At 40.5% G+C, this 15,079-nt stretch overlaps 1 protein-coding gene across 3 annotated transcripts in view; it reads left to right on the top strand.

The window, feature by feature from the left end:
• Positions 1 to 5,708: 5,708 nt before the first annotated feature.
• Positions 5,709 to 15,079, top strand: part of NRAP (nebulin related anchoring protein) — a 49,222-nt gene continuing 39,851 nt past the window's right edge. Inside the window, exons 1-8 of one of the 3 annotated variants that reach the window (XM_057420952.1) lie at positions 5,709 to 6,485; positions 6,733 to 6,827; positions 7,529 to 7,607; positions 10,644 to 10,745; positions 11,286 to 11,390; positions 11,998 to 12,105; positions 12,878 to 12,982; positions 13,529 to 13,636. In XM_057420952.1, the coding sequence (XP_057276935.1) occupies positions 6,414 to 6,485; positions 6,733 to 6,827; positions 7,529 to 7,607; positions 10,644 to 10,745; positions 11,286 to 11,390; positions 11,998 to 12,105; positions 12,878 to 12,982; positions 13,529 to 13,636 (774 nt within the window). In that variant the 5' untranslated portion in view covers positions 5,709 to 6,413. Of the gene's footprint in view, positions 6,486 to 6,732; positions 6,828 to 7,528; positions 7,617 to 10,643; positions 10,746 to 11,285; positions 11,391 to 11,997; positions 12,106 to 12,877; positions 12,983 to 13,528; positions 13,637 to 15,079 lie in introns of all 3 variants that reach the window. The other 2 variants (XM_057420953.1, XM_057420951.1) reach the window with 2 other exon arrangements.

The raw sequence follows: 15,079 nt of genomic DNA, 5'->3' as shown, positions 1-15,079 counted from the left end.
TAATGCGCTTTTTTATCCTCTTTTAAAATATAAGAATCAAGGAGCTCACAGGCCGCAGGTGGGCAGTGAAGCAGCCGAGAAGCACGGGTGGCTGCCTCAGGATAGCAGTCCCAAACCAGGGCGGGCGAGCGCAGGACGCCAGCTCCTCCAACTACCAACTACACACATCCCAGCTCCCACCGCGAGTACTCCTGCCCCCGGTCAGGAAACGGCGGTGTAGGCACCGCGGCCACCTGAAGGGCCCAAGTGTGTGGTGCTGAGGGAGAGCCCCTTCCTCCCACCCCTACCTCCGCACCTGGGCGCCAAAGAACGGGGAGCAGCGGGCCCCAAAGAACGGGGAGCAGCGGGCTCCGAGGCTGCGCAGCAGGGGCCAGGAGCGGAACAGGCGCCGGGCAGCGGGAGGGCGGCTGAAGGGAAGGCGGGAAGGCGGCAGGCCGGGCCGGGGGCGCAGGGGAGCCGAGCGGGGTGCCTGAGGCGAGCAGGGAGCGCGGCCGGCGGATCGCGGAGGGGCAGGCGGCTGGGAAAGGGCCGGGGCTTGCCTTGGCGCGGGCGTCCGGCGAGGCAGAGGGGAATCGAAAGTGGCGTGGTCGCTCCCCGCAAGCCGGCAGTGGGGCGAGTTCTGCCGGCCCGGGCCTGCCCCAAAAGAGCCGCGTCTTCCGCCCACTAGTGGCCGGGGGGGCGCTGCGGGCTGGCCAGTGGGCAGGTGGGGAGGGTGCCCCGGCCCTCCTCGCTCTGCTGGTAATGATGGCTTCATCACAGCAGAAAGGAAATTGCCCTTTTCTAATGTCTGTGCTCTGTCACACCTCCGCCAAAGAAGCGCCTTAAGTTTCATGGTGACACGAGATTGTCTGGATCTAAGGAAATCTTTTTCCTTCTATAAACTTCTGTGGCATTTCCTTATCTTTCCAATTATTCAGTGTGTTGCATCTCTGCTAATGACGATCTCCTACTGCGCAGCTGTTGCATCAGGCCCAGCAGTCCAGTACATGGACAGCAGATTGGCACAGTCTTGCTAATTACTTCTGGATGCGGGCTCCAATCCTGCAAAATCATACACCTACCCAGCAGTGTGTGGTGTTTAACATTCACTACCTGAAGAGATTTACATCAAAGTGACATTTTCCAGTGTAACTGCCTCGTAATTGGCACAAAACACAGGCATGGTAACAGCCTTTTGCTTCACAACCGGTCACTGCTCCAATGTGATGGAGGAGCGTCTGACCGGCACAGTGGCCCTTACTGTGTGTCTGCATGCTGGGGATGGTGTCTGCTTCATGGGGTTATGCCTGTAGCTCCTGGTTTGAGATGTAGCCAAAGTTTTCTTCTGAAAATCGAACTAACAAAAAAACAAAAATCCCATAGTTCCCGCATGCCATCTGTTAGCTGCTTCTTTTCAAGGTTTCCAAAGCCATAATGTATGGTAATGGGCAACAGAGACACTAGAAATGTATAGATCTTCAAGTAAATGCGTGAGAGATGGAGACCGCCATCCCCAGCAAGGACTGGCAGTGTCACCAGAACTTCAGAACATCCAATTGTGCTTTCCTGATGGTGCGTATGGGGTATTACCTAGGAAATTCTGAAGCTATTTGCCAGCTGTGACCTTTTATATCTTGATGAAAATCTTTATCCATTGCCATCTGCCCCCCACAGCTGAATTAGCAGACCTAGAAATGGCTTTTTCTAGAAGTAATTGTATTCCTATTGAAAAAGTGGTATCTGCTAATGCTTGCCAGTTTTTGAGAGTTTACTCGTTGAACTGTGCATGGGGAATTTCTTACTCAAACTGTTGATGAGCCCCTGTTTCTATTTGCTTTTCATGTTGGTTGCTGGCATTCACAAAGAAAGGTTGATTCCTCAGTGTTCTGTGATAGCTTTCTTAACTACATGCTACGTTAAACAATTTTAATGGAGTATAAGGTGCTAGATCTTTCAGAAAACCTTGCTTGTTTTCAGTGATGAGTAAGGGAGAAATTAAAAGGATAGTAGAAGGAAGTATCTTGCTTCAGGCATAGAGTGATTGCTACCTGGGGAAGGGTCAGGAAGGAAAAAAGTTCTGATGTATAATACTGAACAGCTGGCTGTATGCATTGCTGGGCAGGGGGAAGAACCAGTAATGTAATACCTATAGCATCAGCATGCCTTTTCTTATCCCTGGAGATGCACTCTACTCCCTAAAAACATTAATAATGAAGTGTTTGACTGGATATTTGCATTGTAGAAAATAAGTGTTTAACTACCACCTAAGCAGCTGCCGGATGACAATGGAGCATGCCACTGGGAAATTGGAAGGTAGAAGGCAGGTACAAATTAGAAGGCTTGAGGCAAGTAAATAGTACCTGTCTGGAATAATAACTGTGTGCTGTGTTCTGCACAGCATCTGTGAAAACAAGGATGGGGTTCTGCTGAGGCCTGGGAGTCAAGTGTGGGGATACTTGAGCAACTCCTTCCTAAATGGCAGTTTTTACAATTTGATATATTTTTCAAGAAAGGATGAATGGTTTTGATATGGTGTGGGAATATGGAGGCTGTGGGGTGTGATTTGGCACAGCACAACTGTATGAAATTCAGTAGAATAATGCAACTCAGTTAGCTTGGTGTGTGTGTTCGGGCAGGATCTGTCTGTAATCAGGCAGAGGTGATCTGTTGCACATGCCATGTTTTATGAGTTTTAAGCCTGAATCGTTTTTAGCTTGTGATACATGATAAATGGGCATATTTGGACACTGGAGGTCTCATAGTATATACATAGACTGTGCTATGCATGCTTTGCACACATTTCTTCAAGCTTTCAGCTGAAGCTGTAGCACATCCTCACTAGTTCTTTCTCTGCTCTATAACAGTGATGCCACCTTGGCCTGTTGGTTCTTTTTTCCATTTCTCTCTATTTGCTCTCACTTTCTCTTGCTCTATTAGAAGCATTTGCAAACCCCCCACAACTCTAAAGTCTTCCTCACCCTGAAAGTGTAAGCACAAATACTTTTGTTCATGAAATGTAAACAGCTATTGGTTTACGCAAAAATGTGTAAAGCTATGGTACAAGTTTGGAAGGCAGTCCATTAGAGGTTCCTCTTTAAGCCTTCGGAGATCCTGGTGTTGATAAATCTTTTCCACCTTTCTTTCTGTATTTTTGAAAGCTGGATTTGCTGCTATGCCTGATTTGATTAGCGTGGAGAAGCTGAATGAGACGAAAGGCCTTACTCCAGATAAGTAATTAACCAAGGGGTTAGGAGAAGGTTGTGACGAGGCTGGTCTTGTGTTTGAACTCTTGCAGGCAGCTTTTGACAGTGAGTAACACCCCCAGTTTTTGTAGGGATACAGCACCTTTTTGTCTGCAAAGAGAGGGAAGATAGGGTTGCCATAATTTGTGATATCTGGTTCCCAATATTCAGGGGCTGGAAGGGCACAGCCGCTATTCAGGAGTGACAGAGAAGGTGGCCCTGGCTTGAATGTCTGGTAAGAGGTTACTTTGTGTAACTAATGTCTGCTTTTTATATTCAGATTCAGGATGGAAACATGCTTCTATGCAGTTAATTCAATGAATTTAAGGAGGTTGGAGAGGTAACAATCTTTCTTTCTACTAATTTGCACTTTCAAGGTACTGTCTCCTTGTACTTTACTCATAACTGCAGTACTTTTAAACCACATTGATTAAGGTTCTACTGTTAAATAAAGCCTTTCAAGATTTTCATTGATATCAAAAAGCCTTTATGGGGCCTTACTAAAGGAGGAAAAAAGCCACAGTGAGCTTTTAACTGAAGAGAAAATGTCTTGCTAAGGTTTGTCAAGATAACAAACTTGTGCTGGTTTTGTGATTTAATTCCTTGCATGATCAAAATGCAGTATCTACTTTGTAATGAAAGAATACAATACTTGTTTTTCAATAAACTCTCTTTTCTGTTAGCAGCTCAGTTTTAATCCAGGATGGTGAAGAGCAGACCATGCAACAGGACAGGTGTGAGGAGCTCAGAAATGGGGAAATCTTCAATAGACTTCAGCAGAACCAGTGCACAATGGATGTGAGGGAAGTAGCATGATTGGGAAAGACAATAACTGTACAGGGCATTGTGGCTTTACTGAACTTCTCTTCTTGAACATAGTTTAACTTAGGAGAAGCAGGAGAACTTGGAAAATATGTTTGCTGACTTCCAGCCAAGCTGGTAATATATGTTGCTGAAAAGAAATAAACAGGCTTTGTATATCTTGAAATGAAGCAAGTTTTATCTGTGAAATAACGGGTTTCTGGGTGTCTCACAGGCCTCTTCTCAGGGACTTCTGGTATGCTCTGCAGGTGCCCAGTGCATATGGGCTATATACATTGATGCTCCAGGCTGGAGTCCTGTCCAGGTAATTGGTGTTCAGGTAACTTCTGGATGAATGATTTGTTCCCTAGTTGCCAAGTCTTTGTTTTTTTGTGTAGTTCAGGGATGTCCTGCTTTCAGCACCTCTCAGAACTCATTCCAGGAGTGCCTCTCAAGCAATGTAATGTCTCTGCTAGGACAGGAGCAGGTCATGCATCTTTTTTCTTGCCAAAGTTTGAGACAAGGGCTCAGATAGACATGGGTTCAGATAGCATGAAGGTGACTAGGACTGTCTAGAAAATAAACAATATGGTGACTCTTGGAGTAGATGAATACGAGTAAACAGCAGCTGGTATTGTGCCCACTTTTAAATAAGGAGGAGATAGCCTGGCCACTGTGACCCTAACACAGGTCACTTGCATAAACAGAATGGAAATCTGGGATAACATGGAAAGCTGTGTGAGAAAGGAACTGGAAGACTTCCAAACTATTTTGGAAAATATTGTTGTGATGTAACTTGGTCAACATAATATTGCTCCTGATCCCAAAAGGAATAACACAAGGCAACTCAGCAGTTAATTTAATACAAGAAAGTGTGTCCTGTGAATATTTTTTAGTTTAATGAAAATACTTCTGTTTCTATACTGATATTAATTACTTACTTTGAAAGGACTCCAGTGTTTTCAGGACTTTGTGCCATACCCGTTGCTCTTCAGATTAGAGACTCTATTTTCAGCACACCAGTTGCCGACAATGTGTTGTGCCAGTACATTGTCAGCATTCACTAAAAGAAGTAATAATAAGTTAAGCTGCATATCTCTGTGGAGAGATGAATAGGAGGCTCTCTAAGCATACCCAGAAGGTTTAGACAAAAAATATTTCCATAGAACTGTTTGTAATTTATAGAAAAGATAAGTGCTTAGCAATATCCCAGGACTGCTGCAGGCACGGGAAGTTATTCAGATGCATGGATGACTAAGTAGACTTTTGCTTGGATTGAGATCACTCTTAGCTGTGTCCCAGGGTTATGGAGCCCTCCAGGTGTTGTGATTAGGTAAGATGTAAATATCAAATCTGAACCAAATATCTGGTAGATTTAACAGCTTTTTTTGTTCAGAGCAGACTTTACAAACCTAATAACTTGCTTGAATACTACTATCAGGCATTATAATTTCTTATCATTATTTGACTAAGGAAGTTTTATATTCCTATGCCAGCCTGCTCTTTGTGAACACTGTTAAACTGCTGCTTTGTTCATTCTATTCAAAAGTAAGTGGCTCTTTTCTGAAGTTTTTCCTGTAGGAGACAGATGTTTGGATTTGTACCCATCATGTTTAGAACTCTGTGATAAGAGGCCCTGTCCATTTCACTATGCATCCTCTTACATGTGAAGATGAAGTGATAGGTTGATGAAACAGAAAAACATGAGAAATGAGTGTGCTCTGCTCTGCTGCCTGAAACATACAAGGTGAATATGAGCTGGCACCAAGGGAAATAAAACAATGAGTTGGCTGGCACAATGGCTGTGTACTACTTCTAGATCCAGCAAAGGGCCAGGAAGTTCCAAACCCATCTCTGGCCTGTGTCTCTGGTGTTACCTGCTCCTAATATGAGGCTGTTCCTAAACACAGACTAGTCCTCCATGAGGTCACTTGCTGTGTATCAGGGTGAGGAGAGACTATCATAAATTGCTGCTGCTGCTGTATAGACTTTTCTCTTCATCCTGGGCTTATGACAACGGACTTTACAGCAAAACTGAAATACTAGATGATCAGACTCTGTCGTTCACATGGACGTGATTCGTTTCTGTGAGTTCATTCTTCTATTTAGAGAAAGATCCTGCTACCCTCCCTTACGCACTGACACAGTTGCCAAAATAACCGCTCTTACTAACTGGCAGCTTTAAAAGCCAGCCTGCAGCTGACTTTGAAACAGAAGGTCAGCAAACGGAGCAACAGACTTCAATTCAGAGCTTTAATGGGAGCCATTGACCACAGCAAAAGGCCCTGACTGGAGTGTCTAGAGTGTGCTTTGCACAGGCCAAAAAGTCACTTTCATACTCTTTGAACCTTTTGTATAAACCTATATATTTTTCACTCTCTGGATTTCAAGATGAATGTGCAGCCGTGTGCTAGATGTGGCTATGGGGTTTACCCTGCTGAGAAGATTAACTGTATAGATCAGGTCAGTTCTTTTCTTTATTATTTTGGACTATAATAAATGCTCAGATTGGCACTTTTAACACAGTGCAAATCTCTTGGTTTTAAAAGTTCTTTACTCATGACTGGGTTCAGAGCTGAGTTAATAATAAGCATATATTTGAAGAAACATTAAATGAATGTTAAGGATCAATACTGAGATTTAAAACTCAACAGAATAATAATGAAATACAAATCACGTTTGTTTGATTTCTGTTTTGTGGTATTTACAGACATGGCACAAAGCCTGTTTTCACTGTGAAATATGCAAGATGATGTTAACAGTAAACAACTTTGTTAGCCATGAGAAAAAGCCTTACTGTCAAGCGTAAGTGTGTTTCCTTTTCTCTTTTTTAAAGCAAAGATTTTAAATGTCAAGTCATTTTAATGTAATAGAAGATCACCATTTGGACTCAGCCTGGTCCCATGTGTGGTATGGAATTATGTCTTGTTAGTGCCTTTGTGCATATCTTTGGATTTTGTGAATCACAAATGATGGGAAACTCTTGTTACTGGATATAAAGCTTTTTCATTTGCCCAGTGTGTTATAAAATACCAAATTAAATTCCATTTCAGTATTGTGGGAAGAAAATAAACCCAACTATAACATTCAGTGCTTTCCAAATCAGCGGTTAAGAGTTAACAGAGTTCAGCTCTCATCAGGAAAATGTATAAAAAAATGCAGATTTTGGAGTTGGTTGGTTCTAGGAAGTTTTTATTTTATAATGATCAATTCCTGTCAAATTTGTCAGCAGAAAAAAGGAGAGATGACAGTTGTTTTTTATTCTATTATTCTCTTTTGTTATTAGAAACACAGCATTGATATGACGATCATTAAAATTAATTTTGCTCTAGGCACCTACTCTATGCAATAATAACTTAGATGTAATCTGAGATGTACGTATGAGTGGGGGGAAAGTTATGTATAGGGGGTGGAGGCTGGTATTGTGTTTTTGAGTGCTCAGAGAGAACCTTTCTGGTGCGCTGTCTCGTACATTCCTGATCTCCTTTTACACTTTCTTTTTTTAGGCATAATCCAAAAAACAATGCATTCACAAGTGTATTTGAATCACCAATAAATACGAATGCCAAAAAGCTGTCAGAAGTGGTAAATGAGGTAAGAAGCTTGAGGGCCAAGAGTATTTAGCTTTGTTTTACATTTTGATATCGCATACCTGTCTTGTTTCAGAAATATAAACATGTATTCTTTACTTACCTTGCTCTATTCTTTTAAAACAGTAAGATCTCAACCCAGGTTTGAATCATCATGTTTTTCAATGCCTTCACTCATGAGAAAGGTTAGATCTGAATTTGCTTCCACTTTCAGAAAGGAAACTGAATAACAGTTTCTCACCTGCCATATCTGATAATCTACACGGAAGCATTGTTCACATAAACTGCACAGAGCTAAGTAAACCGAGTAACTAAATGTAAACTCAGTAACTCAATCAGGGGGGTTTACACTGCAATTGGACACAAGAATGACCAACTTGCTTTATAATCTCTTCTGAAACTGATGCTTCAGGTACTGAAACAGAAAATAAATTCTGTCTCAGTGGGACGTAGGCAAAAGTTCTCCTAAATACTTTGTCAGGTATTTCTGGCAAACTTGAGATAAGAAAACACCCAAGTCCAGGGACCTTTGCATGGTTCTACTGGAAACGTTTTGCTGAAGAGTTGAGGATGGAGCCGCTTTCCCAGCACTTTTAACTGCATCTGTCCTCTCAGAGGCTGCTGTGGCCCGGCAGACCTCTAGGGGTGCTCAAAGTCTTCTTTCTGTTCAGATGCCATTCTTTTCTGCCTTGCATTGTTTTCCTCCGGTTAAATTTGTTTCAAACTTACATTTCTTAGATTTTCATGGAATGAGAAATACAGAGGCAGCCAATAATTGATAGCTGTCTCGCTTCTGTGTGTAATACTAGTTTCTTGAATGTCATGTCTCTCTAATAGTCCTATTAATGGCATGACTAGTAGGCAAACCAATGTGTTTTGATATGATTAGCCATATTAAAACAGAAGAAGAAAGTTGCATTTCTTAGATTACAGCATGCTGAATTCTGATTCTGTATCAGCTGTAGAAACTTGATGTACACTAATAGCCTTTATCAGACTCTACCTGCTTTCATTCTTGTATTCTTATGCATCAGTTTTTGCAGTATCATGGGCAGCAGCTATTTCAACAGTGACTATCGCACTTACTTTAAACTGTGTGTGACAGATCTGCTCAGGAATGAGTCTGGGATTACTTCAGGTTCTATTTCTGGTTTTAGGCAGTGCTATGAGACTCTGATACTTCCAGTGCATGTGAATATACACGCCAGACAAATTATAGCTCAAAGATCACTTTCCCTTATTTTTTACACCTAAAGCACCTTCTGTCCTTTTCAATCACATAATGAGGTTCTGCTCCAGAGATAAAATTGCTAAGGGTAGTAAAGGAGCTGATTCTGCAGTACTTACTTAAAGGGAGTACTTCTATAGAAATTCTGAGTGCAGGAAAACTTTTTCATTGGCAAATGTGTAAAATAATCCTAACTTGGGAAAAAGTTGGGGGGGGGGGGAAGGGAAGTGCGGGTCAAATATATTATTCCTAACATGAATGTTCTCACCTGAGTCTTATGTGGAGACACTGACTTGAATGCAGACATAAAAATTCAGCTTGCTCCCTCTACACAGAATTTCTGTGTGAGCAGACAAATGTGAGGAGATTCATCTCTCTGTACCTCTGTACTTCGTTTAAAAATGGGAATAATGTTACACGTGCTCAATGATTTTTCTGTCCAGTCAGTTTAGATTTTGCACTCTTCAAGACAGGGACTGCTATTTTTTGCCTCTGTAGAGTGAGCTGTATAACAGAGATGTGATTTCAGTTGGATTTCTGTATGCTGTCATGATAAAAGTAGCAGTAGGAAAATGATGACCCAGGACTAAATATAGTAGTCATTTACATTTACACAGTCATGATACTTTGTGGACACTGTGCAGGGAAATAAGAGATTAGAATATTGCCTGACAGGTAATACTTCTTTCATGTAATGCTACATTGATATGTTCTGCTTAAAATTTCTTAGGGATTTCAATCCTTATAGATTATTTCCCCCCGAATTATTATCTAAAGACTGAAGTACTCTTTCAGAGCTTCATGCCAGATTTCAGGTGTAATATGCTGCTCTTTTACAGATGTGCAGCTCCAATAATAGTAGGAATCTTAGAAGTTGGGTGTGGATTAGTTTTGATCTTAGGGCTAAATGCAGTCTTCTCTTCTGTGAAAACTCCTTTGCCAAGAATAGGTGGCATGGAGGAAGTACTTTAGTAGTCTTTGCATGGCATAGGGCTGCAGGCTATGCAGCCTTTTTGTATATAACCAGGATGTAAGTGGTGTTGATCTAAAGAGGGAGAAGGTGGAAAAGATGGAGAATTTTGCAAGCTCTCAGAAGATGGTTGGTATTTTCTTGTGGGCTGTGAAGATTTGGTTGATAGGTGTGCTTGTCATAGACCCTTGGTTTCTGCATCAATATTGTATAAAAATGTATCCTCAGGGTGAAATTAGTAGTTGGCATAGAGGCTGCTCTGTAGCATTTGGAGATTGAACACACAGACACAGGTAAACATTGTGACTAGAGTAAATCATCTTAAACTGTGTTGTTGATGCTGACACCCAGGATGTTAGTTCTGTGCAGTCACATTGTTCCTCTGCTTCTCTTCTGTTGATGTTGGAGATTTTTGCAGTGAGGCAAACGAAGGAACTGACATTGCTGAAAGGTAACACAGCAAAAGTCTATTTACTAATTCTCTGAGCTGATTTGTCCCACAGCTGCCTATTTGATGGTGTCAGTGTGTGATAGACAAGGGTTGTCAAGTAGGTCTGAGGAGTTTTGGAAGTAGCCTTCCTTTAGACTGATTTAAGGTGCAGTGAAAACTAGCAGGTACTGAAATGATTTTGTTGTGGTGGGAATTGCACTGTTTTTGTTGTTTCATCTTGCATTCATTTCCTTTTGTTACTTCATTTCATGCGGACTCCATAACACTGTGGACTAAAAGACCTTGTATGCCTCCCTTCTTCTTGTTCTCCTAAGAGGGGTGTATGTTATTCTCTACTAACAAACTACTAATACCAAGGTTTTTTTTTGGTTTTTTTTTTTAGACAAAATATCGAGAAGGACAAGAATACAAATCAGTCTTTCAATGGGATGCAAGATCCAGAGAAATTGAAGCTGTCTATAAAGCCCAACAGCTGGCCACCCAGGTAAGGAATATTCCTCAAGTCTCCAAGCCACTAGCCTGCAGGAGACCAAGGATGAGCCCTGGCAAACTTGATTTTTAGGGTTTTAATCGTAGCATTTCAATGGTAAAACCAACATTGCTTCTTACTTTTCAAGACAGCATAGCTCAGTTATAGCTTAGGGTGCAAGAATCAGAATACAAGGAAGGAATAGTGTATCTATATAGTTAGCTTTTTGGGCTACTGCATGTACAGCCATACTCAATGTGTCTTCTTTCTACTGGCACTGAGGCTTCACAGCAAGTGATCTGATTCCCAGGGGAAGTTATTTGAGTCTTACTCCAGGATCCTAGATCCTGACATCTTGATGTCAGTTCTTGTTATACAAGTTCTTCCCTGGCAATTCTGAAGGTAATGTGGAGTGTAGGTCATGTGCTGTATGTCTTCACAGAGTAAATGTCACTTCCACAGCACTGTGTGTGGTTTATTTTATTCTGTCAGATCAGCTGTTTGTGTATGAAAACAAAGGTAAAGATTGGGAGTTATTTCATTTTTGTCTTGTAGAATGCTTACTATGCTGCCTATGCGGAAGGAAAATCATGGTACTCTGGAACCATCCCAGATCCTGATATGGTCCAGATAACACAGGCACAGAAGGCTCTGAGTGATGTAAGTAGGGAGATGTTTGGAATAGCTTTATTTTCATGGTGTGTCATATTCTGAAGACCTACCAGTGCATCAAAACACGTGTTTACTTCTGTCAATAATGATATTTAACCATGTAAGTGATTAAAGTCATGTAACAGCGCTATTAGCCATCCTGGAAATCATACATTTAAATATTTGTGTAAGTGAGAACCACTTCAGCTACTTACCAATGATATCTGAGGTGACCTGATCTAGAAGTCAGTGCTGTTTACATCAGTAGAACAGAACTCATGATGGAAAACATGTTATTTTCTATAGAGTAGACCTTTCATTGTCTGTATTTCCATGGCTGAAGAAAATAACTTCTGAATTATGACTGATTGTCTATGCCCATACAGTGGGTTAGTGACTCAGCCAACAAGAGCCAGTTAGCAGTGGGTAATTGTTATGACTGGGGAATGTTTTCTGTAGTATGTAGGAAGTATTTCTACCTAAAAAGGCAGAAGTTAATTTGTTTGCCTTTAAATAAAGTGATACCTACTTTTAGAAAGCAGGCATTTAAAGAGGAATCATGTTGAACTACAGTGGGTTTTCTGTAACAACTAAACAAAAACCGTTCGTTTTCTAGTTTCAATATACAGAAGAATATGAGCCACGGAGAGGCAAAGGCAGCTTTCCTGCTATGATCACTCCAGGTTATAAGGTTGCTAAGAGAGCCACCCAGCTAAGCAGTAATGTAAGTCACGGGTTTTTCAATCCTATTTTAGACAGCCAAATTTGGAGAATCCTGGGTTTAGTCCATTTACTTCAGACAGTAGGTTCTATGATGAATATTCATTGCACTAGCAAACTACTTGGCTTTGGGAAGACAATCATATAGCATAAATGACATACATTATAGGTATTTCCTGAAAGATGTAGCAACTTTTGTTGTGCTTGTGATTGTGAATCACTCCAAAATATTTATTTAATTCATTACCTCCTTTATTTTCATGTTATGGCTTTATTAATCTGTTTATTTTGCTCTGATTTTTTTCACTTTATTATTTGAAGTTCAGTACCTGTAATATTGAATTGAATTCATATACAAGCTATTTGAAATATATGCACAGAAAATTGCTTACTTAGAAAACTAACAATTCAACTGTAAAAGATCAAGTAAAAATGAATCCTGTAGAAGTGATTTTAAAGTATTGCATTGTTTTCTTCAAACACTGTCTGCATTGTCATTGCAGTATGATCTTAGATGGTGCATTAATGACTATTCTCATGATATTTAATCAGATTTATGGCTCACATAAATCTAGTATTACTTGAAAATTTGATTAGCTGGGTCCATTTTTGTCTGCTTCTGGCATTGACTTCAAGGAGATAGGGCCTGAAATATAGTGATAGCTTGAGTGTGCACTGGGAAGTGTCATGACTGCTGTTGCTTGTTTTCTCTTGAAGCCTTCTGATAGGAAATACTTTTTGTTTGTAATATGTATTTTTTATATTTTCTCCCTCAGGTAGAATATAAGCGGGGACATGAAGAGAGAGTTTCGAAGTTCACCTCTGTTGTAGACACTCCAGATATACTTCATGCAAAGGTTGCAGGACAGCTTTCAAGTGATGTAAGTGAAACAAAATAGGTTGACCTGGTTTTGACTCTCAAGTGCCTCTTAGGATGTTTATAATCACTTAAAAATATGACCATAAACTAAAGTAAAATACTAATATTTTAAAGGCAAACTCATTTTACCACTAGACATTTAATATTTCCAGTTTTAAAGCCCTTATTCACTTCTAGGGACTAGCTGGCTGTCAGAATTGAAGGCAGAGAACTAGTCTGTTCTATACCCAGCAACGGGGTGCTATGCGAAGTAGTGGAAGATGTCTGACTCTAATATAAATAAAGCAGGCATCTTGCAGACAACTTCAGATTTTCTTTAAACAGCTGTGATCCATCCTACACTCTGAATGAGACACAGAGATCCTGCAGAAGATATACAGTCATATCGTTAAAGACTACATTGTAAAGATTCAGGCTTCATGATTCATCTTCCTTCTGGCAGGTGACAGCCATTGAATGCTTGACTTTGCAACTTTAAGAATTGATTATGTGTGCAATCAAGGTACATTTGATCTAACTGCTACTGAACTGTCTTGAATTTTTACAGTTGAAATACACAGAAGACTTTGAAGAACGAAAAGGAAAAGGCAGCTTTCCTGCTATGATCACTCCAGCTTACCAGATAGCCAAGAGAGCAAATGAATTAGCCAGTGATGTAAGTGTCCAAAGCAAAGTCTCTTTTGGGGAAGAAAAGAATTGTCCCACAAATTTTATATTAGAATGGTTATCAGCAGAAATTCCATGAGCATTGTGGAGTTACGCTGGCAGTGCACTTCATGCACAAATTTTCAAGTGATTGTCTTTTCAGGGACAAAAAGGCATTTTATTTGTGAATCAACACTTTGGATTTTTGTGGGCAAAAGTGTCCCCTTTACCCTGCCTCCTGTTGCATACAACTGAGAAGGAAGACAATTAGAGTTAGATGGAGGTCTTTGATTTCATTCCGCCCAAGTCAGTATGAGTTAGAGGGGCTAAAGTGCAGCTCTAATTTACACAGCCACAATATTTCTAGGTGATGTTGCATCAGGGGAAAGCTGTGTTTGCAGAGATCTGCTTTGCTGTGAATTTCCATGCTCCCAGTGGATCTTTGCAGTTCATTCTCCTGTTCCTTCTTTTGTGCTGTTGCAGGATGAGGCTTTTATGAATTCAAGAAACTAGCTTCTTGAATATGTACACATACATACATGCATACATTTGACAAAGGTATAGATTTATAAAACATAGCTTTCTATTCCACTCATTTTGCTCTCCTTACTGTTTGTGGGGTTTTTTAACTCCTTGCTGTTCTGATCTTTATTGGCTTTCTGTTCCTCTCCAAACACGGCAAAACTACAGCACCTCTATATGCTTTAAAAAGCATTGTGAAAGGTCATCAAATGTACAGTTAATTGGGTTTTGTCATTGGTGACTGAAAGGAAAGCCCTTTTTGCTGTAGAAGATGATAACATATAGTGCTAACTCGGTGGAAGTGAATTTAAAACATTATTAAGAGTCCTTGAGGAAAAAAAGAGGAGATCTGTAATTTTGAAGGCAAATACAACTGCCTCTAAAACACTTAAATGTTTTTGTTTGCCTTTGATCTGTGGATTTGTGTTAGTAAAAACACATGGTGATTAAAGGGCAGCGTCACGTTACAGGCATTATTTTGACCTTAGCAAAGGTAGTGCAAATCTTTGTCTAAACTTGAAGGTTGATTGCTTAAAATTCCCTTGATCATTGGGGAAATCAGAATCTTTCAGAAACAAGTCCAGTTATTAATGGCATTCAGATGACCCTTTGGTCAAAGAAGTGTTCTGTGGTAACTGTGATTTACATTACAATCAGTTCTATTTTCTTTGCTGGAGCATCAAGAATTAGCTGCTGACAAGCAGGTGGTACTGAACACACTGAGCTAATGGTTTGGGTTGAAATGGCAAGTCCCATGTTCCTAGTGCATTATTAAAAAGTACACCGCTATTTTTGGTTTTATATTTTCAAGTGACATATCTGACTTCTGTGGATTGGTGGCAGTGGGAATTCTGATGATCCTTTATTGCACGTGGTTGATTATTAATCATTATGCAACATTTGCGTACGAGAGTAAACTCATTTCCTTTTC

This window comes from Pezoporus wallicus, unplaced genomic scaffold, assembly GCF_028554395.1.
Source record: "Pezoporus wallicus isolate ANWC-B61680 ecotype Strahan unplaced genomic scaffold, APGP_CSIRO_Pwel_v1 contig_3365, whole genome shotgun sequence".
In the NCBI taxonomy this organism is placed as follows: domain Eukaryota; kingdom Metazoa; phylum Chordata; class Aves; order Psittaciformes; family Psittacidae; genus Pezoporus; species Pezoporus wallicus.
Note: the sequence above shows the minus strand (reverse complement) of the source record. Positions and strands in the feature narration are given on the sequence as shown.